This window comes from Eubalaena glacialis, chromosome 14 (assembly GCF_028564815.1).
Source record: "Eubalaena glacialis isolate mEubGla1 chromosome 14, mEubGla1.1.hap2.+ XY, whole genome shotgun sequence".
Classification (NCBI taxonomy): Eukaryota; Metazoa; Chordata; class Mammalia; order Artiodactyla; family Balaenidae; genus Eubalaena; species Eubalaena glacialis.
The window spans coordinates 37615353-37637309 of record NC_083729.1 but is presented as its reverse complement, the minus strand read 5'-3'; the positions used below and the strand labels follow the sequence as shown (position 1 = coordinate 37637309).

Here is a 21957-nt window from a genome sequence, read left to right as displayed (position 1 = left end):
CTCCAGAAAAAAGCTCAGACACAGTCTTAAAATTCTGCTCCAGCTCCGGCGGCATAGCTGGAGTGGAAGCGAAGGCCGGGCTGCTGCACGCCGAGGCTGCCGGCACAGGGGCGGATAAAAACACCAGTCTCCGGGAGTGATAAGAAAATGGAGAATACTGTATTTGCTTTAGAAAGTTTTTACATATAGATAAACACGCAGTTAAGATAACAGTAAAAGCGCCCTACGGGGAGTGAGAGATATCTCCAAAGCAGCTAAGAAATACTTGAAATAGCTTTTGCATAAGAATACTACGGTCTCACTCTCCGCTTTCGCTAGCGACGGGGGTCCCTCTTCCTAACCCAGCTCGCCACGCCACGCCTTGACTGCCAAGTCGACGCCAGGAACATCGAGTGGGAGGGGAACCCCAAAAAGGAAAGAGACAGGTGAGCGGGAAGGGAGAAGAGGGTGGGAGAGAAAGAAAGAGAAAGGGAGAGGAGAAAAAGCAATATCATATACAGGCAATTTCTACACATATATTACAAACTGGGAAAATGACCGATCATTAAGATATACATAATTCATATAAAATTTTGAAATAAAAATAAAAATCTGTTACAGTCATAACTATTCTTTTTCCACATTTATAACCAGTACCCACACAGGCAGTGACAGAGTGGAGAGAAAAAGGTGCTTAACAAGAAAATGATTGTCTGCTGAACAAAAAACAGAAGATTGCATCTTGTTTGACCAATACTTGGACTTAAAAACAGAGAAAGAAAGAGAGCGAGAGAGGAAAAAAGAGCGCAACAAAAGGCGAGAAACATTTGCTATTTCCCTCTCGAGGAGTTCTCTTTTTTTTAAACAAATTCCGAACGGAGATGGAGGGTTTGTTTTTTTTTTTTTCTTTTTGTCTGTTTTGCTTTTGTCGTCTTGTCGTCGTGGTGGCGGTCGGTTTTTGTATAGTCGACTCTTTTTAAATCGTTTTAAACTAGAGAGAGTATTTTCCCAGATACAAATAAATCGTCATGCAGGTGGGGTGCCGGGTCCGTGGGAACCAAAAGGAGAAGCCGTGCTTGTCCTAGAAAGTATACAATTGTCACCTCTTTTATGTTTTCTGCCCGCAGCATCAGCGTTTGTGACTGTCTGTTGGCGTCGCGGTCCTTTGGGGTGGCCGTGGTGGTAGATGGTGGTTGGGAATTGTTGATGGTTTGCGTTTAATTTGTTATTTTTCTTGGTTTTTATATATTTTTGGCTGGAGTGGAAGTGTGTGTGTACTTGGGTGTGTGTATGATTGTGTATCCTGATTTCGGTTTGTTCTGGGGATGGAGGAGGAAGAGGAGGAAGAGGAGGAGGTCGAGGAGGAGGAGGGGAAGGAGGAGGGGGAGGAGGAGGAGGAGGGCGGCCTTGGGTATCATACATCACATTCCGAGTCGCTGGAGGTTACCGAGAGGATGGAGGTGCCGGTGTCCGCGCGCTCCGTCAGGCTGGACACGCTGGTGGTGGGACTGGCCGCCGTTGACGGCGACTCTGCCGAGCCGTGCGTGGGGCATCCGGGCTCGGCCAGAGAGCGCATGCCGCTCGGTCCGATGGCCTGGTGCTGGAGCCTGCGGGAGACAGAGAGCGGCGCCCGCCCTGATACGGCAGCCCCAACACCCGGCTCCGCCAAGCCGCCTCCCTGAGCCCGCGCCGCCGGGAAGCCGGGCATGCCGCCGCCGGTGCTCCGCAGCCGCCCGTGCCCCTCCGCCTCCCGAACCCCGCGCCCTTCGCCGTCGCCCCCGACTTCGCTCTCTGCGCGTATACCCCTCCTCCGGGCATCTGTCGGCTCCCTGAGCGCTGCAGCCTCCCCAGCGCGGTCTGGGCTCCCGTCTTCCCCTCCCCGGCGTTCTCTGGAGCCTCCCAAGGCTTCCCAAATCGGGGCGGGCCTCGGGGGGAGAGGTAGAACCCGAGGCCGGCCGCCAGAGGAGGGGAGGCCCGGGCGCACACTGCGAAGGACGCCGAGCCCCGAAGGGGCAGAAGTCGGGGAGAGGCTGGGTGTTTTTTCTTCCCCAGCCCCTGGGACTCTTCCGACTCAGCCGGCTGCCTCTGGAGTGGACGGGTCCCCTCAATGCCTCCTGCCTCAGCTCCCCCAAATCAAGAGCTGCGGGTTGCTCGCCCGTCGCCTCTTCCTGGTAGGACCGGCTGGCTTTGCTCTCTGGATCCCTGAGCAGAGCGCAGGATCGGGGGAAGAGAAAATGAGGAAGCTGGGAGCAAAGAAGTGGGGGAAGAGGAGGAAGAGGGAAAGCGGGAGACAGAGAAGGTAGGAGGGGAGTGCAGAGCCGTCTCCGGCTGCCCCTTCCCCGGGCCAGGCAGCTGCTACGTAAACCTAGTGTCTCTGAGTTCTCCCCACGAGGAGGCCTTCCCCTGGCCCTGGGCGCTGCCCCCATCGGGCGAAAAGTTGGCTGCAGAGGCAAGGGTGAGAGGGCCAAAGGCTTAGGCCTGGGACACCTAAAACGGAACACACTCACTCCCTCCAGGAGCTCACACCCAGTCCCCAGCCCAGGCAGCTGTCGGCAACTGCAGCCCTGTTCCCTGCAGTGCATCAGGCCCAGTGCCTACGCTGGCAGGGCTGGGACACAGGCCTTCCATCAGGGCTTTCACCCAACTTCCTCCTTTCCCCTCTTCCTCTCCACTCCTTTCCTCTTTCCCCCTCTTCTTATTTTTCTCCCTACTTCCCCCAGGCCCAGCTCTGCTGACAGGTCAAACCCAGTGCAACTTTGTGAGTTTGTGGCCAACTTGCCGGGCAGCAAGGCAGCTTCTGCTCCTATTTCCCAATTTAGTGGACCAAGGGGATGCTCCTTGGCTTCGGCAGGAGGGCTAGCACCGAGACACACACACACACACACACACACACACACACACACACAGCCTCTCCACTCCCAGCCTGGCTCTCCTGCTCCTGGTCAGGCAACTTGCAAGGCTTTGGGTACAGGCCTGCTGCACGGTGGCCACCAGCCTTTCCCCTTTATGCCAGGGACCCAGGTTCAGTTTCCTCTCCCAGACGTTCGTGGATTCCTCCCTGGGTTTTTGCATATGCGTGGAAATAAGAACCAGGTGGCAAGGAGCGCTTTCCTTCCTTCCCTGTCTGTAGGCTCCAGAGAAGCCCGGAGCTGGATCCCAGGCTGAGGAGGCTGGCGCGGGTGCAGCGCAGGGCTAAGGCTCCCAGGGACACGACCCAGAGGTTATGGGCACTCAGGACCTCATACATACTCTCTCCACCCTGACGAGAGCCCCTTTAGGGCAAAGCAATCAATACACCCACGCCCGCTCCTCTTCCACGCTCCTGGGCAAGCGGAAACTTTCTCCAACTGACCAGGAGGTCTCGGCTTCTCGCTTGCTCGGCAGCCGCTGGCCTCCCGCCTCCTGTCCGCTCACCCTCTTTTCAACCACTCTCCCCCTCCCCTGCCCCGGAGAGTGTAGCCAGGCCGCGGGCCCCGCCACTGACCTGTTCTTGGCCGCCGCGGCGCGGTCGCGCTGCCTCCGGTTCTTAAACCAGTTTCCTACTTGTGTGGGAGTGAGGCCGGTGGCCTGCGCCAGTTCGCGTTTCTTGCTGGGGTTGGGGTAGGGGTCCTGCAGGTACCACTCCCGCAGCAGGCTCCGAGTCCGCTCCTTGAAGCAATGCGTCTTCTGCTCGCCGTCCCAGATGGTGCGCGGCAGCGGGAACTTCTTGCGCACGCGGTACTTGTCCACCGGGCCGAGCGGGCGGCCGCGCAGCTTCTCGGCCTCCTGGTAGTGCGCCTCGAGCCACATGGCCTGCAGCTTGCCGTGAGACTCCTTGGTGAACTTGTGGTTCTCCAGGATGTGGTAGAGGTCGCGGAAGTTGCCCGTGTGGAAGGCGACCACGGCGCGCGCGCGCAGGATCGACTCGTGCTTGTTGATGGCCTCGCACGCCCCGGGGGCCACGGGCAGCGACCAGAGGAAGCGGCCCAGCCGCTCGATGTCGCCCGTCTCCTCCAGCGTCTCGCAGACGCTGGCCACCTGCTCCGGCGAGAAGTTGAGGGTGGGCAGCTGGAACATGGACAACTCTTCCGGGGGGGCCCTGGAGCCGCCGCCGCTGCCGCCGCCGCCTGCTCCGCCAGCACCGCCGCCTCCCGCACAGTTCCCGCCGCCGCCGCCTCCCGCGCCGCCGCCTCCCGCACCGTTCCCGGCGCCGCTACTCGCCAGAAGTAGGGAGCGGTGGTGAGAATCGGCGAAGTTTGGCAACAAGAAGTGGGAGGAATAGAGGTCTAGGGGGGAGCGGAATACCATGGACTGACCTGAGAGGAGAGGAGAAAATTCAGGGAGAGGAAGAGAGAGGGGAGGAAGAGGAGGAGAGGGGCGATGAGGACCAGGAGGAGGGAGAGGAGAGGGGGGAGGAGGAGAAGGAAAGGAGGGGGGAGCAGGAGGAGGAGGAGGGGGAGGAGGAAGGGCGTAAGGGACACCCACACCCCACACACATCCACACACACACACACCCGCGCAGCCACATAGAGAGGGAGGAAGGAGAGCGGCCCGGTGCGCGCGCGCAGAGAGAGAATCCGAGACAGAGAGGGAGAGGGAGAGAGAGCGAGCGAGAGCCAACCACCGCCGAGTCAAGATTCAGCGATTCCACAGCAATCGCCCTAATGACAACAGCCTCATAATATCTCCCCTAAATCCACAGTGAGTGCAGCATTGAAACATTTTGTTTCGCTTTTCTATTGGTCTGCGGCGTGTCGTTGTGGCGTTGCCACGGCAACCGCTGCCAATCACTGTCAGCCCTGCCAATCAATACCGAGAACGTAAGGACGGTTTTACCACTTAGCCAGAGTGGGGGGGAGGGGGAGAGCAGGGAAAGAGGGAGAAGGGGGGAACGAGAATTTTTTTTTTAATCTTTGCAACTCTTAATCTCACCACTTCCCCCCTTCTCTTCCTCTCTCTCTCCTTTTCTTACTGTCTCTGAGCTCCCTCTTTTTTCCTCTTCCCCAAAGAAGTTGATCCAGAAAATTTAATAGCCATGGGCATAGAGTTGTTGAATGGGATGAGCAATTAAAGGGGGGATTTTGTTGGGAGGTGAGAGGCTCCCCACGCTGCATGAACGCCGAGGGCCAGCCCCCAAGGAGAGGCCGAGAGCCAGCGGAGCCAGCAGGGTTTGCACATGGTGTGTACGTCGGGCCGCCTCTTTCTGCCTATGTGAGCACTAATAGTGGCGAGGAAGAAAGGAGAGATGAGATCATGGGGCCCACCGCGCGCCGACCCTGGTCCGGCGGGCTGCTGCGCCCCAGGATCTCGGATTTTGGGGGGCATCCGGCGCCTGGGAGCTGGAGCCCAGGACCTAGGGTGCTGGAAGCCGCTCTGGCCTCCCTGGTCCGTAGTCCTCGGCCACGTTTACCCCAACTTCCTCTGCATTGGATCTGGCTTCTCTTTAACTCTGCTCCCAGTCATGGAGCCTTGATTTCCCCTATTGGCTTATATTTTAAAATAGCAGTAGAAATAACAGGACACTTTCCATCTTAAAAAGCAACCCGCCTCTTTGTTTCCCCCCCAGATTTCAGCTGCCTCCCTAGGAGCTGTGGAGGAAGTTGGGTTGAGATGCCTGGAAGCCCTCTGCCCCCCTCCCAAGATGCCACCTACCCCATAACCCCCAAGGGGCTCTGGGTCTGCCTACCAGCCCCAGAAGGCCACTCAAACTTTGGAGGCTGCCCCAAAGAAATGGATAGGCCTGAAAATGGCTTGTTTGCTCATACTGAAAAGAAAAAAAATTATATAACTGTCTAATTCCTTTAAGGAAAGTAACATCACAAGCCTAAAACAAACCCCAAAAGGCCCATAGCATGGGGAGGGGCCCTCCCTCCCTCTGGCCACTGCAGCCTCCAGGCCAGGCATGGGTATTTATTCTAAGGTATGTTGCTTTTAAGAACATGTAATCAGCATCTTGAGCCGGGCCTCCCTTTGTGAGGCTTCTGTAACTATGGAAGTGTGATTTACGCAGATTTGTCGGGGTCAGAGACGTCTTTCCCCTGAGCACTGTGTATATTTAGACAGGACTCGGTTTGGTGTTAAAAAGTGTATATTTTGAATGAGTTCACACACAGTAGCCAACAATGCCCACATTGTCGGCCCGTGTACAACGTGTATTGAAACGCAGCGTCCAGACTTCAACTAATCTGCCCTCAATAAAGCTGAAATAATTATCCTAAGCTGCCTTTCCAGAAGAAAAATCATTGAGGAATTCAAAACTTTTTTGAAAAAAAAAAAAAAAAGATCTTTTCTACATTCCGATGGAGATCTGGGGGTGAGGCACTGAGTCCACACCACTTTGGAGATCTCAAAGAGGGAGGAGAGAAAGAGAGACTGTGAGAGAATTTAAATAGGAAACCTAATGCGACAGGGGCTGCAAGTGTCCCAGCCCCTAAACCCCTAGTTCTGGCCCTCGTTAGGCCTTGACTCCCCGAGCACCAGGCCTCCGGGGTGAGAAATGCAAGCTGCTTTGGAGGCTCCACTGCGGCAGGGAGGCTGTGGGCTGGGCGAGGGGGCCCGACACCGGCCACTCAGCCCCAGTCAGCCAGGATCGCTGGTCCTAAAACCGCTGACTGCGGCAGAAAAATATTCGCCCAAAGGGAAGACCCGCCAAGCCCCACTTCGTGGGGCTCCGGGTATCTCTCCCCTCCGTGTATCTTCCTCCCAGCCGTGAGTCCTTTTCTGCTAAGCTGCGAAGCTCTAGGCGGTCGTTCACTGTGGGCCCAGAAAGAGCCCTAAGGTTGGGACACAAAAACAGACACTTCATCTTTTCTTCCCGATCCCTTTCTCTTGTAGGGGAAGGATTATAGGCTGAGGGGTGGGAGGGGGAAGGGGCAGGAGGAGGAAGCGGGGGAGGAAGGAATGAAAAAGGGGAGGGGAGTGGGTATTGTGCCGCGTGTGGGGGGAGAATTCCTACGGGTGGGTTTCCGAATATTGTGTTCAACTTTTTGAAAACAGCTCGTGACCCCGAAACTGCATCCCCTGGAGCCGAGGACCCAAGGCGCCGGGCGGGCGGGTGAACCCAGCCAGTCCCCTCCCAGTGCCCGCAACCCCCGCCTCCGGGTTGGGGCGACCCGGCCTCTCCCGGCCGCCGCCCGACCAGCCCCGGAGGGAGGCTGGGCAGGTGCCGCGGGCTTTGCCGAAAGCGGTGAAATCGAAAACCGTCGCCGCTCAAGAAGAATTGAAGCAAGTGGTTCTGAGGCTCAGCTCGGCGGCACCCCTGCCCCCAGCCTCAGCCGGGGAGCCTGCCGACCCGCCGCACCCCTCCAGCGTCTTGGGGGTGCAAAGTCGGGCGGAGGGAGGCAGCCAGGCGCGCAGCTTTGTGCGCCGGGCCAGGGCCGGGCGCGGCGGGGCGGGCGCGCAGCCCCCGGCTGTCAGAGCCTCCCCTCAGAGCCGAGCTCCGCGCCGCCCACCGAGCCCACCCCGCGGCCCCGCAGCTGCCAGCGCCTCTCCGCTCCGGCCCGAAGCACCACGCCCGCCGGCCGGAGCACGTAAGTTGAGAGTCCAGAGAGCTGGGGAGGGAGGCGGGGCGGCCAGCCCTCGGCGCGGATGGCTGGACTGGCTCCCGGCCGAGCTGGGAGCGCAGGCTCCGCAGGAGGTCGGTCTAAGGGTGCTGGCGGGGGGTTGGGGGGGGGATGTGGAGCACCAAAGCTTCCCCTCCCAAATTCCCAGACGCTGGGCGTTGGGGAGGGGTGTTAGGAGCCGAAGGACCTAAGGTTCTGGGGCCCAGGCCGCCTGCCCTGCTGCTCTGGGGACCCGAAGCATTGGGCAGAGCCAGGGCCGGGAGGTGGGCCTGGGGGACGCCTGGAGGAGGTGGCGCGCAGGGGGCTCCTGCACCCCGGTCTCTCAGAGAAGGGAGATCCGGATGGACGGGTCAGCCCGCGGAGTCTCTAGGTCTCCTCCGCCCTCTGGCCGCTCAGACTCCGGGGATTTGGCACCCGTACAGGCCGAGGTCACAAAATTGTCACCATCGTCCCTGCTTTAATCCTGGCCCAGGCGATGGGAAGGACAGCAGTACAGGTGATGGGGGTAGAAAGGGCGTTTGAGCTGGAAGATGTCCTTCTCTTACCAGGACCTACCGGGCATTTATTTACAACTAAATCAGCCCCAACCCAGGCAGTCTCAACTCCACCAGAAGAGGTGCCTTAGAGATTCCCACTCTCTCCTAGTTTCGGTTACCGGCAAAGCCAAGGGGTCTGGAAGCCTCCGAGGGAGGAAGACCCGAGGGCTGGGGCAGCTGCACCCACTCGGCCTTGCTCAGCTCCATAGGCCAGTTTGTCCTGGGGGGCAACGCCCTTCCGGCCCCCAAGACATCGGGAGGCGGGAGCTGGCCGGGTGGCCCGCGGTCTGGCCTCCCTGAAAGCTACAAACTGAGGCCCTTGGCGCGGGCGGCAGAGGAGGGCGCAGGGGAGAGCAGCACGCAGGCGGGGAGGCCGCGAAGTCCTTCAAGGACCCCGATTACTTTCCTTTGAATGAAAAACAACAACAACAACAACAACAACTGCTCCCTTCCCGCGCCCCCACCCCCCTTAGCCTCCGGGGACCCGCGCTCCGAGCAATTGTCGACACGGACAGTAAACACAGCTCAGTTGCCTCAACTTTCTCCGTACATAAAAGTTCCCGGCGTGCGGGGAAATTTGAATATTTGATCAGCCTCTTTGAGTGACCCTCATTAGCCTGGCGCCCTGCTAAGGCCCCGGCATTGCAAGAAAGCTGCTGGGCCCGGCATTTGTATGCCTTGTTAGCGCCGCTTAATGAAGCCGCCCCGACCGCTCAAAGGCGGCCTCCGGGCCGGCGGCGCGCACCTCTCGGCACCCCGCTCTGCCTAATGAGCCCCAACGCCCGCCGAAGGCCCCTCCGCCCCCCACGTCCTCAAACAAGAGAAGTTTGTCTCCAGTCTTGGGCCACCGTCCAGGAGAGTGGGCACAAACCGGGCCTAGCTGGCTGTGGTGACCCAGCCCCAAGAGAAGAGGTGGGAGACTTGGGGGGGATGTGAGCCATACGGGCTAGGGGATGGTTTGTGGCCTCAGATTGTAGCCCAGGGACTGCACTGCCAAAGTTTCCCAAGAGGGCCAATTTCAGATCAATTAGTTACCCCAGTTCCTTAAAGAACTGCATCTGGACTAATGTTGGGGCGGCAGAGGAGAGATGCCCAGGGGAGAGTCAGCTTTCCATCTCCTTCCCGCTCCAGCTTCCTCTGGTCTCCACTGCTCAGGAGGTACCTACTTCTTTGCAGAGATCCTCTATGACAGCCAGAACTGGTGTGCTAGGGCTTGGATTTAAGAAGGGGAGGGCACACCATCATTGCTCCCACCATCCACAGACCTCAAGCACAGTCAAATGTTATGACAGTTGGCACTAGGGAAGGCAAAGTACCACAGCCCACCCTATCCCTGCCCACACTTCCAGCCATGCCCTCTCTGGTTTCTCTTTGATCACACATCTGGCCTTCAGGAGGCCTGAAGAAAGTGCTCTAGGCAAGGGGCCACCCTGTACAAGACCAATTGGCTGCTAGGGTGAGACTGAGACTAAAACAGGCCTGAAGGAGAGAAAGAGAGGGAGGGCTCTGTAAGGAAGGGGGACCAAAGCACCATCTTACTTTCCCTTTTTTTTTGGTGGGGCAGGTGACATTGTTGACCAGCAGATGTCAGGAACCTTGTTAACAGTTGTGCTTCAGTCCTCTGAAAGAGTCGATGTTTTCCTCTCGCTGCCCCCTCCCCCCATGCCCTTTTCCCTGGACAGTTGTCACTCAAGGGCCTTCCTTGCTCACCCAGCTCTTGGGCTTTTAAAGGTTACTTTTGGGGGTATTACTACACTGAGCTTGGGAAGCAGTTTGCTCTCAGATCGACACTCTGGGCCTTCTGGAGGTGCCCCCCCGCATGCGACGATCCCTCAGACACACATGGGCTGGCCAGGTTGGTAACCTCTGGACCCCATTCCAGGGTGGCCCCCTCTAGGAATGAGTGGCACCATCCAGCCCTCATCCTCTGCCAAAAGGCCAGGTAGGCCCTGGGATAGCAGAGCTTTCTGAGTCCATCTGGTCTACTCCTCTTCTCTTTCTCTCCCCCAGCTCAGCTGGCATGCCCCGCCCCTTATCCATCCTATGACCTCCTAATTCAAGCCCAAACTGACTATTTTTAGGAATCGTCTCTGACCTGGGCAAGGTAGTGCCCTGGGCCTTGATCCATGCAAAGGGCAAAGGTAGGAGGGGGGAAGAGAGGAGTGGACGCTGTTGGAGAGAAAGTGGTCCTGAGGCAGAGGGTATAACTCAGCTCTGTGGCCCCAAGGCCAGGCCCACCAACTGCTCAGGGGAGGAGGCGAGAGGAGGGGGCTAGGAGTCCGCGGGCTTCGGTCGGGGCAGGAGGGACCTGAGGCATCGGCGTGGGGGGCTAGATCCAGAGAAGAGGGGCGGGGAGGCGGGGGTCGGGGGAGAGCGCAGGGCGAAGGTGGGGGGTTGCGCTCTTTAAGAGCCACACGGCTGGCAGGAGAAGCGCGCGGCCCGGTGCTGGTAGCGCATTGACCCCGAAGGGGATTTAGCGGGAAGGGAGCCGCCGGCTCCGGGGGCTTTGTCCAGGGGCGACCAGAGAGGCCGAGGCACAAGAATAAGGAGCGACCGCGTCTTGAAAGGCCAAGCAGAGGCGGCGGCGCTGCTGCTCTTGACTTCTGAGCAGGGCTTAGAAAAGCCTGTCCCGGCTTAAGCAGAACTGCCGGTGCTGGGCCCTGAGCGCCGAGTCCGGGCGCTCCGAGCCCCCGGCCTCGGAGCCGAGGAGGCGTGGGATGAGGGAGGCATTGGGGTGGCTGGGGACCTGGCAAAGTTGCTTTTGGCTCTGGATCCGCCCGACCCTAGCTCAGAGCTGAGAGCCTGACGGGCCGCGCCGGGAATGGCCAGAGAAAGAATTTTCTTTTTCCGTTTGGTTTTGTGTGTCCACCACGCGCAGCTCCGGAGCCGGCCGACCCCAAATGGATTCTCAACAGGTGGCCAAGTAAGTCCATTTAAGAATTCTGGTTATATCATCAGCCCCTCCCAGTTTCCCCCCTCCCCTCCCAGTTTCCCCCCTGGCTGCCCCGAATTCCCTGTGCTCCTCCCGCCGGCGAAGGCGGGAGGAGAAAGTGGGGGAGGGGATGAGCGGCGCTGTCTCCCTGGGGGTCCTCCGGCTCCCAGCTGCAGCCCAGGACTGCTCCCCCAGTGCCCCCGGGGTCCGATCACCCTTAGGTCCGTTGTGGGCCCTGGTACCCCGAGGTGTGTGTACTGGTGGGGGAACGCGCCGCAGAGCCTCAAGAGCGTAGCGGGCAGGAAGGGGACCGTGGCCGCGCTGCCTTTGTATGGGGGTTTGTGACAGAAACCCAACTATACACCCTCTTTTATGAGAGGCCGGGATCCGGCCCGGGGGAGCCGGCGCCAGCTGTACAGTAGCCCGGAGAAGAGCGTCTCAGCGGCCGGGGTTGGGGATAGGGTGGGAGAGGTGGCGAGGGCAGAGGAGGGAGGAGGGGGAAGCAGAGAAAGGCGAAGGCAAGAAATCCGGGGCGTCCGAGAGAAAAGTCGGAAAATGTCCTCAGAGCGCGCGTGAAACAGGCGCTCGCGCCGCCGGGCTGACATCCTCTCCCTCTCACACTCACACCCTTACACAGCACCCACACCTACTCCATACAGGTAGCCCACACACGCAGCCTTGGCAGTGCGGAGTCTCCATCCCCCGCGCCCAAGCGCAGCCGGGAGGGAGTCGCCCTCCTACTCCCCCTCCTCGGCTGCCAAGAACCCTTCCGCCCTGACAACATTGCCCCGAGACTGAGTGGGGGAGCTGGGAGGGCCCCCAGGGCTGGGGCGCAGGGAGGGTCTTACCTGCGGAAAGGTAAGGGAAGCCGGGAGCAGGAAGCAGCGGCGGATAAATATTCATTAGGAAGTGTGTCTCCTTTTAAACCGCGCGGCGCGCGCTCTGGCTCCTCTCGCTCTCTCCCTCCCTCTGTCCTCTTGCGAGGCTCTCTCCCCCTCTCGCTCAGTCTCCCCCCAACCCCCACCCTTTCCTGCGAAATGCCGGGTGGAACCCTGTCTAGCTAACCTGTTGGGAAGCCTGAACCGCGGGCAGCGCCTCCACAGCTGTTTGCCTTCGCTCTCGGGGCGCGCGTTCCCCATCCTTCCTCCCTCCTCTCGCCCAGCCCCTTACCCCCTCCGAAATTACTACATCATTAGCTTTATTTTCCGGTGTGTGTGTGGGGGGGGGGGGGGCGGGGAACGGCGCAGCCCGACGCACGTCCCCAAAGCAGGATGAAAAGCCGGCGCTATCAAAAGCTGCCCCAACTCCATCCCCACCCCACGTCCCCACCCCATGTCCCATCTCCACCCAGTCTAGTTTCTTTTCTCCCCTCTTTTCATCCCCACCTCCAACCTGTACCAGCACAACTCCACGATCCCCCCCACCCCACCCCGCCGCCAATCCGGGTGACCGGCTGGGTCGGCAGTGAGACGCCAGGTCTGTAGGTCCAGCGCGCCGAGGTTGGGACTTCACCCTGCACTGGGTGTGGGGATAGCTCTCCGAGTCCCCCTTTCCCACGTAGGTTTTCTAGTTGACCCTGAGTGGGCACCTGGGCAGCGTGGACTTTACGATCAGAACACCGGGAGCGCATATCAAGGGCCTCACCTTTCCAGGACTCAGGGCCCCCAGGCCTTGGCCCTTTGGCCGGGCCTGGGAAGCTGTATGGAGGGTGGGGAGAGGTGGCCTCACTTTGTGCGAATGCACAGGAGAGACAGACCGACGGGCTGACGACGGCCTTTTACGAACAAACTGACCTGAAGTTAGCCGCGAGTACGCATCTTTCTCTCTCACACTCACGAGAAAACACAACTACAGGATTCCAGGAACGCACCGGTCCCCGCACGATCCCTGCGAGAACAGCCTCCAGTCGCAGGCGAGCCACCCCCATTCCCAACCCAGCAAGCCGGAGGCCAGCGCTCCCGCTGGCTTCGGAGACTGGAAGACTCGCGGGCCCGCAAGGCGGCTCCCGGCGGAGGGATACATCGCAAGGCCTTCGCAGCACGACCCCGACCACCCTGCTTCGTACCCTTCCTTTCCGCTCCAGGCCCCTAGGCCTCAGTAAGGGTTCCAAGGGATAGCGTGGCCCTAGCGCGTTTGGCGTTGGCCGGGGCGAACGGTCCTGCATCCGGCTAAGCTCGGAGCGCCGAGGTGGGGGCGGGAGGAGGGGCCGAGGGGGCGGGTCCAGGCCAGTTCCCAGTTACAAATACAGCTGCTCCCGGGAGGCCGAGGAGGCGAGTTTCGCCCCCAAACACGTAGATCACTCACCCCGAGGCGCCTAGACTTCCACTGTGGGGTCCTGCAACTTCCCCAGGATCCCGGGGCGCACTGGGCCAGTTGGTGCCCTGAGTGGAGAGGTGCAGTCGCGAGCCTCGAGGCAACCTCGTGGACTCCCCCACCCCTCCCATTTGGCCTGGCCCGACCAAAATCCACCAAGAGAGATCCCAAAGGCTGTTTCGACCCTTCCGGAAGGAGCGAGGCGCAGGATCGTTCAGAGGATCGCCCTCCTCCTGGAAAGTTAAGAAGATGGAGAGATGAAGGTGTAAAAGAGGCCTAGAAGGCCCCGGGGCCGGAAAGCCTTATTAACCTCGCACCCCACCTGAAGCCCCGAGTTTACACTTGCACACTTTCTCCTCCCCATGCAGACTCAGGAGGTCGCAGACGTCCGAGCTCAGGCTTAAGCTGAGTCACCTGACTGTACACGGAACGTACATGCAATTGTACCCGAATACATACGGGAGAATTAGAGGAATACTAACAGCAGGATTTGAGGAAAAAAGAAGTGTCCACAGACAGAATTATTTGAATGCACGGGTGCACATCCAATTGTCCAGATGCAGACAAAAGCCGCAGTGCCTGAGCGGAGTGACCCCAGTCACAGGCAGATGTGCAGGAAACCACCTACAGGGAGAGTGGCCCGAACGAGGATGCCGGACGCGAGGCCAAGGGCTTCCTGCTAGGGGGACGTTGGCTCCCGAGGGAGAAACTTTGTTGAGCCGACTGGGTGAAAGGTTTCAGGTCAAGTCCTGGAGACTAGAAAGAGCACCGCATCCACCCCAAAGCCGACCCTTTCGCCTTCTTCTAAGCTGCGCTGGAGACACCCAGAAGAGGGCAATCCAGGAAAGTTTCATCTTGACCCGGATTATTTATTTGTTGTTATTATTGGTTTAGGAGATTGTGTTCCAAAGAAGGATAGGGTGGAGAGCATAGATGCCCTCACTCAAAGCTGGGAGATTCCTAATAGGAGCGTTCAGCTCCAACCAGGGTTCAAGAAGCCGGAGGGCCCTTCTTTTGCCCCTTTCTCTCTTTTTATGCAAAATTTAGTCGTTACAGAGAAACTTAGCTCAGCTGCACACCCTCCTGCCTTCACTTCCATCCCAATTTCTTTTATATCATATAAGTCCACAAAAGAACACTCCAAAGCAAACTGAATTATTTGGTTTGTTAGACTAATTTTCTTTGTGAGATATTAGGAAGTTCTCACCCCCTACTGCTCAGTTCCAAACAGAACCCACTGTCCTGGTCAAGCTGCAGAGGTTTGGAAGAGGGATTCCTAGAGTGGCTCTCCCAAAAGGCCCAAGTAAGTGCACAGGCTCGATTTTGGTTTCAGCTCCTTTTGCCTGCCCAGTCCTGGTAAACCTTCCAGACAGTAGCCACCATCATGGTTTTCCTGCAGAAGAGGCTGGCACCCTGGGTGCGATAGTGCCCTTCCGTCCATTCACCTCCCTCCCCAACTCTCTTTCTAAAAGTAGAGGGTAAGTTTGGGAAGATTCTTTTAGACAAAAATAGGGCGGAGCGGGGAAGAGGACTTTCTGGGCTAGCAAGTAGATGACCACCCTGCAAGGGGCAGAGGAAGGTTCCTCTTGTGAGAAAGAGATGAACCACCTGGTAAACAGGGCAGGAGGACAAGTTGAAGCAGATGTAGTTGCCCTAGAAATGTAGGGGGTGCAGTAGGGGTATGAGTAGGGAAGAATTTCTTCCCTTTTGGGGTCAAACACTGTCCCCCCATTCCCCACTCCCCACTCCCACTCCCCTCCCCTCCCCCTCCCACCTCACCACCCCCCCCCGCCACTCCCCCCCCCGCCACTCCCCTCCACTCCTCACTCACCACTGCCCCCCCACTCCCCACTTAATTCCTGGAAATTTTAGCAAGAGTCGTTCTGGTAGATGTTTGAACAATAAACAGTGAAAATCACTTTAGAGTCCATTGATGTTCCTTGGAAGGGCAGTTTCTTCCAAGACCTTTTTCTTTCCCCAGGTCTGTTTCTCCTTATTCCCTAATAAGAGTCCGAAGAGGCCACCTGCTATTGCACCTCGGAAAGAGACTGCGACAGAAGGCGGGGGCAGCGAATAAGGAGACCATTATTCCCAAACCCGAAGTGTAACTTCCATTCGCTGTAGCTGAGATTCAGGACACATGGAGGCAAACTCCTTTCCCTCAGGGCTTTTCTTTCTCCCCTCTTTGGATAGTTTATTTAGACCCTTTCCAATAATAAATAACAATCAGCATTTTAGAGTTGGAGATGTTGGCTGCTATTACCTACCAAGGAATTCTACAAGATTCTTCAAACTCTGCTTGTCTGATTTATAAAATTTCGGGTACATAGCTAAGCTCATTGCAACATTTATCACTCAAGCAGAAAAGCAGCTCGTTTTCTCATAGCCCCAAATGCCCCGTGTACAGTCACTGGAGCGAATTTATTTTTCTCTGTGTTTCCTAAACGCCCTTGCCACCTCTGCCCAGCCACCCGGCTCAGGGCAAAACTACGGAGGTTTGTGACCTCTGGAATGGGGTGCACTGTGTTGTTAGAGTTTTTTGTTGTGATGAATTCTTCGTGATTGTGAGTCCTCTCCCCACCCCCCTTTCTCCCTCTCTTTGGCCCCAAACGAGCCAACTGCAGTTGCCTGCGTCTTCCTCACCAGAAACCTGCCGCTCAGATAGAAGCTAACCATTTCCGCTGCCCAAGGCAAAGGGTTGAACTTTGGTGTCCGGTCCAGGGCTGGGGCGGGAAAGTGAGGGGGGGGCTATGCGGGTAGGGGAGGGGGCAACCATCACCTTCAACAATAAAAATAACCAGACACCCCTTTAATCCCTTCCATTAACAGTGTCAATGCGCTAGAGAGGCCGTCTCACCTCCAAAGGCGTCTTCACCCCCGGAGGGCCCAGGCTTCCAGCCACAGCCCAAAAACACTGGGCCCGCGCGCCCGAGAGGAGGTGCTCCGAAGGCAAAAATCCCATACATTTTTAACTACAGTGATTACTAAATTAATAGCAGGCACTAAGACAGATGTCAAAACGTCTTGAAAATGTTTATCTGGGAATAATTGAGAAGGTGGTGGGACGCATTATCTGATTGTGTAATGAAATATGTATGAGGAACAGCTGTTTGCGACAGTCGCCTCCCGCCGCCTCCTCAGCCGGGGCCCTTCTCTTGGAAGCGGGAGTCTCGGCGAAGTTGGTCGCCCACTTCCGTCTACTTGGGAGCCCGCTCGGCCCCTCCGGGGCTGCTGGCAGCGCTGTGGTTCCAGCGCGCCCCAGGGTCACCCCGTTTCTTGGCGGAGGACATCAACGTGGAGTCACCCCTCGACCTTGCTCTTTTGGCTTTGGTGGCGGGGTGAGGCTGCCCCGCCGGCCGAGCTAGCCTTCGCGCCTTTGGGGCGGGGCGCGGGCTCGGCCTGCGCGACCCAAGGAGAGCCCGGGCTCTGGCGGCGGCGGAGGCCCGGGGCCCTGGCGTGCGCCCCCCGAGTGGCGCGGCCTGCCCCGAGGCGAGGGCCCGGGGTCAACGCGAGGTGACGGGGCTCCCGAAGAGGGGCCTTTGTTCGGCGCCGCGGCCACACTGCGAACTTCCTTCCAGCCCCCGGCCGTTCCGCACCCCAAGCCTGCACGCCGGCCCTGTTTGTTTTTCCAGCCCCGTGCCCTCCACCCGGACACGCCAACAGTCCTCGGGGCGGTGTCAGCGGCCCGAGGCCGTGGCCCAAGGCAGGCCCGAGTCCCGCTGGGCCTGGCGCGGCGAGCTCCAGCCCCTCAGGGCGCGGAGTGAGGGGAGAAGGAGCTCGGGGCCTTTCTGGAATTCTGGGGCAGGGGTCGGCCAGGCCGGGAGGTGGTCGAATGGGGCGCATGGCCTCGGCGGGCGGCCAAGGCCCAAGTCCTGGGCTCCGAAGGGCGCGGGCAGCCTGCGCCGCCGCCCACCCCAGTGCCGCCGGGCCCCGGCTCCCTATCCCAGACCCGCAGAGAGTGGCGCCGTCGCGGGAGCTACACGAGGACGGGCCCCCTAGGCTTGGACCTTGAATGCGGTGTAGGCAACACCCGAGACCCGGTGACCCCCTTGTGGGTGTGCTGTCTCCTTCGCCGCGTTCCGGGCGCCGCGTACGGCGCTGGACCTGTGTCCCGGGCGCGGTGCTACCCGCGGCCCCCAGCCGGGCCATAGGCCCGCCCGCCCCCAACGCCGCTGCGGCTTCCCTGCCCTTCGACTTCCCGAGCCTGGGGGCCGCGTCTCTCGTATCCGGCGTCCAGCCTTTAGCCCCGCCAGCCCTTCGGGCCCCGCCGGCCCTGGCCGCCCCGGGGCCGAGAGCGGAGGAGCCGGGGCCGAGAGCGGAGGAGCCGGGTCCAGCTCACGGAGGAGCGCGGCGCCCGGGCAGCAGTGTCTACGAGGCTTCCACCCGCTGCCTCTCAGTCGAGGTGCGCTCGGGCGTTATTTCTCGAGCGTCCCCCCTTTTACCTAATCCCTTGTGCTTTTATTCTAATCCCACACATTACAGTTAATCTGTAATGATACCGCTTCTTCGGAGGAACCTGTTGCATGGGAGGCACGATAATTTGTAACCTTGGAAACAGTTTGAAATAAAGATTATAACAGTGATGGCAACTGTGTTTATTCTCGGCACGGGGCGGAGTTGGGAGCCTGGCAGGCCCGGGGCGGAGAGGCCGGAGTCTGGGGGAGAAGGGAGCCAGGCGCCTGGGGCAGAGGCGGACGGGCAGGGGTCCGGGAGGCCGAAGAGCACCAGACCCGTTCCAACTGCTTCCGTCCGACGCCTGGTGTCTTTTTTGAGTTTTTCCTTTTGGGAAATCGCGTGGTCTTAAACCGCGAGGCATGGAGCGAGAGGAACGGTTTGCAAAATTGAGGAAAACTTGGTGAACTTGAACCACTATGCTTTGCGAATTAGCGTTCAGCCGGGCCCTGCGTCCCTGGGAGGGACGCTGAAGCCGCTGAGAGCAGAGAAAGGGCGCTTGCAGGACCCTTCGGCTGCAAGAAGGCAGAGCCGCGTGTGTACCGATCACTCTGCGCTGCGAGCTTCCACCTCTGTTAAACACACCGGCCACTGCAGCAACAAAAACCAAAAATTGTTCGCACACCGAAAGCAAAATTAAACATAATTGCTTTTATTTATCTATTGCTTTTATATCGTTAAAATATTTTTAGTTACATTGTATAAAATAGCATCCTCTCTGATTATTACCTGCCATATCTGTTGATCCGCTCCTTGAGTATTCAGCCCAGAAATATTAACCATTAAGAAAAAGCAGATCTTATATATTGTATCTGTCAAGATACGTTACAATTTCCATTAACAAAAAAAACATTATTCTTGTTGAAGAAGCTATGAAGCCTATCTTTCATGAGCACTTTATTAATGATCATAGTTGTCAAAAAGAATTAGATGTGCATAGATTGTAGATGCAAAGGAAATATTAGATGCACAGAATAAAATATACAGTGGGATTGAGGCATAACTATTTTCCTTTTTAAAATAAAATTTTACCCAGGTGAAAAAAAAACTGAGCTATTAAGCTTACTTAAAAGATGGCTTTGTTGGTTTAATTATACTGTAGTTATTTTATAAATATGTTTCAAAGGAAGCTTGCCATATTGCATGTCAATGAGGACTGTAAAGAAAAGCTCACAAAAGCTAATGCATACCAAATACCAAATTTTAGTCATTAGCATTCCTATTTATTACAAACTAAAGAAACCTATTAACAGACAAGAATTTCCATTTAGCTAGCATTACAATGTTTGGCCATTAAAATAAAAAGGGCAAAGTATATACGTTTTTTCCCCTTAGAACTATACGTTCTTTTTGCCTAGAAGCTCTGGAGAGATTGGAAGACGTTTTTCATTGGGGAAACACGGTTCTACAGTGGGAATGGGCCAGAGGGCCCAGAACCACTATTTTTAGTTACTGAGCTTAATGCTATTCATTTGGAAGCAAGAACAGTGCAGGGCTGGGGCTGTGCAGCTTGCGGAGGGCTGCATAGTAACCACAGTCTGTGAGGGGCCCTTTGTCTTTAATTTGTGTCATGAGCATATGCAAATTATTAATTGTTTTTCCTCTGGGGGAGAGAGTGGATAGCACTGGTAATACTGCTTTTGTTTGGATATTAACATTTCCTTAAATGCTCCCTAGGCAGGGTACTCCTCCCAATGCGGATTCCCCTAGTTGGAAAGCCCACCACCTCAGTGAATACAGTGTATTAATTCTAGAAACACACACATACAGATTTGTGTCATTTCAAAAACCTTTTCCGTTGAGCAAAAGCGGCAACTCTGTTTTCACACCAGAAGTAAATGAATGTATAAATATATTTTTCTGAATGCTGATTTGAGAGGGGGGAAAAAAACCTTTTCAACCATTCTTACATTCAGAAACTTTAAAGATCTTTTTTCTTCCTAAAATCGGGACAGATTTTTTTCCCTAATTGGGTAGGGAAAGAAGTAAATATTACAGGCACTGAAATGAAATGTTTGAGATGATAAGGAAAGGTTATTATGAATTATGTTAGGTGGGATTTTTTTTTTAAGAGCCCAATAGGAAAATAGTAGTTATATGAACTTGCTAAACCAGGCGACTTGACGCGTAGGTTCTTCTGGCCTGACGTTGGACGCAGACATGATGGGTTCTGCCTGCTTTGGTGGACTTCTGGCACTTAAAAGGTTGAAAAATTGTAAGAAAGATGTTTCCCTGAAATGCCCATATGAAAACAATAGGTATCAGAAGGAAGGAAGGGAATTCCTGAATTCCTGGTTTAAAAAAATCTCTCTGCCAAAAGTCATCAACATTTGCAACCCTCACGAAAAGTCTTAGTTTTCCAGTAGTAAAATTCTCTCTGTTGTGTTGGCGGAGGGAAGTATTCTCTCTCCTGTGATTACTTGGGCAGCGATAAAGGGGGGAAAGCGTAATGATTCCTACACTGCAAACTATTTCTGCGGGGCAATAACGAAAGTCAGGGTATTAAGAAGGAAGCTCAGGTGCCTCAATGCTGGCAGTTCCAGAAAAAAAAAAAAGTGAACTCTCTCTGTTTCTATCCCATTATATCTGGACAAAGTGTCAGCTCCCAAGTTTCTAAAGCATATTTGATCCAGAGGTGGGGGAAATTGCTTTAAATGCCCAAGTGTATCAAAAAGGGTGACACTTGCCTCAAAGGCCAGATCTATGCAATTATTCGGATGATTTGGCTCCTCTTACCAGAGGATTTTGACTCCCCTGCAGAGAGGGCCCATATTATCTAGATGGGCTGCCCACTTGCATCTCCCTCATCTGCATCTTTCCCCTGCATTGAATGCTGAATACTACCAATAGCCAAGGAAGAGAAGGCTGTTTCCCATATATTTAAACTAAGGTAGTTTAAATCTCAACGTGGGTGAAAGATAACCATGCTTTCAGTTCTCTTAAATACCATCCCAAGGAGCATGTTAGGGGAGACCATCTCAGTGATAAGATGGAGACCCTTTTCTCAGGGAGCTAATATTCATATGGGGGACAGGAACATAGATAGGTCAGGACAGCACAGAACAGTGCTGTTCTTATGGGTGTCCAGGCTGGGAGCACACAGAAGGGAAGTATGGGGGAAATCTTAGAAGGCTTCCTGAAAGAGGTGGGGTTTGAGCTGAGCCTTGAAGGTTGAGTATGATTTGAGATGGTGAGGAGGATGACTTATAAACAGAATTAGTATCCAGTTAAGATATAGTGACAGCTCTGACATAGGCAGACTTTTAAAAGTGCTTATTTAAATGAATGAATGAAATTATTTAGAAGCCTGATAACAAATTCCTCTAAACATTTCTCCTTAGAATGGCCTGCCTGCTATGTTAACCTGAAGCTGTCTTACTTTTCTCCCCATTTAATGTTGTATTTTTCCCTCATTCAGGCTTAGGGACCTCGGTTTGGGGTTACTGATGATGTCTAGGGCCGACAGAACGATGCCCCTTGGCACCAGGCACTAAGTGAAGGTTCTTACTCAGAGGAGACTTCTCCATTCTTGCAAAAATGTGGGGATTCCTGCAATTGGAAGGAATTTTGGTTTTTGTTTTTAACAAACCTTCCTCTTAGGGTACCAATTTAACGTTTTGTTTGAAACATCCTGGAATGTAAAATGGTGAAAGGGGGCTTTTTAGGTTTTTATACACAGAGCAGAGTCCACTGAAAATGGCCTCTGGATTAGAAACAAGGAAACCAGTTAGTGCCACTAATTAGTGGGTGAATAATGTGGTTCACCCAATTCAGCTTCACTTTTTCTCCCTGAGAGACAGAGTTATTGGCTACGTTTGTCTACGTGGCAAGATTTTGTTTTTGTTCTTTAAAGATGAAGCAATAGGAAGGTAGGTTTTTACATAGCTCTGGCCTCCAGCAGTTGCAGGATTTGGGTGATATTAATCAATTATGGACAGTTTTTTTTTCCTCCCCTTGAAACAGATACTTATTAGTTTGATCTTTAATATACAAATTTTAAAATTACAACAACCAGAAAAATCAACAATACTGCCAAGTTGGGACATTTACACCCATCTAGTCTTTTCTTTCGAATGTGCTTTTATCCTTTAGTAGCGTTTTGTGCCTGGAACACACAATCCACGTTAGGACACAGCAGAGATTCACTCTTCAGAAAGTACCTTCACCGAGTATAGCAGTGCTAGGCTGTATTATGCACCGGGCT

General features: G+C 55.7%; 1 protein-coding gene across 1 annotated transcript; it reads right to left on the bottom strand.

The window, feature by feature from the left end:
* Nucleotides 1-1400: 1400 nt before the first annotated feature.
* Nucleotides 1401-11891, bottom strand: SIX3 (SIX homeobox 3). The gene is given in 4 exon segments (XM_061211203.1): nucleotides 1401-1562; nucleotides 1565-1586; nucleotides 3464-4274; nucleotides 11837-11891. Coding segments are annotated over 4 exon segments (1050 nt in total).
* Between the last annotated feature and the right edge of the window lie 10066 nt (nucleotides 11892-21957).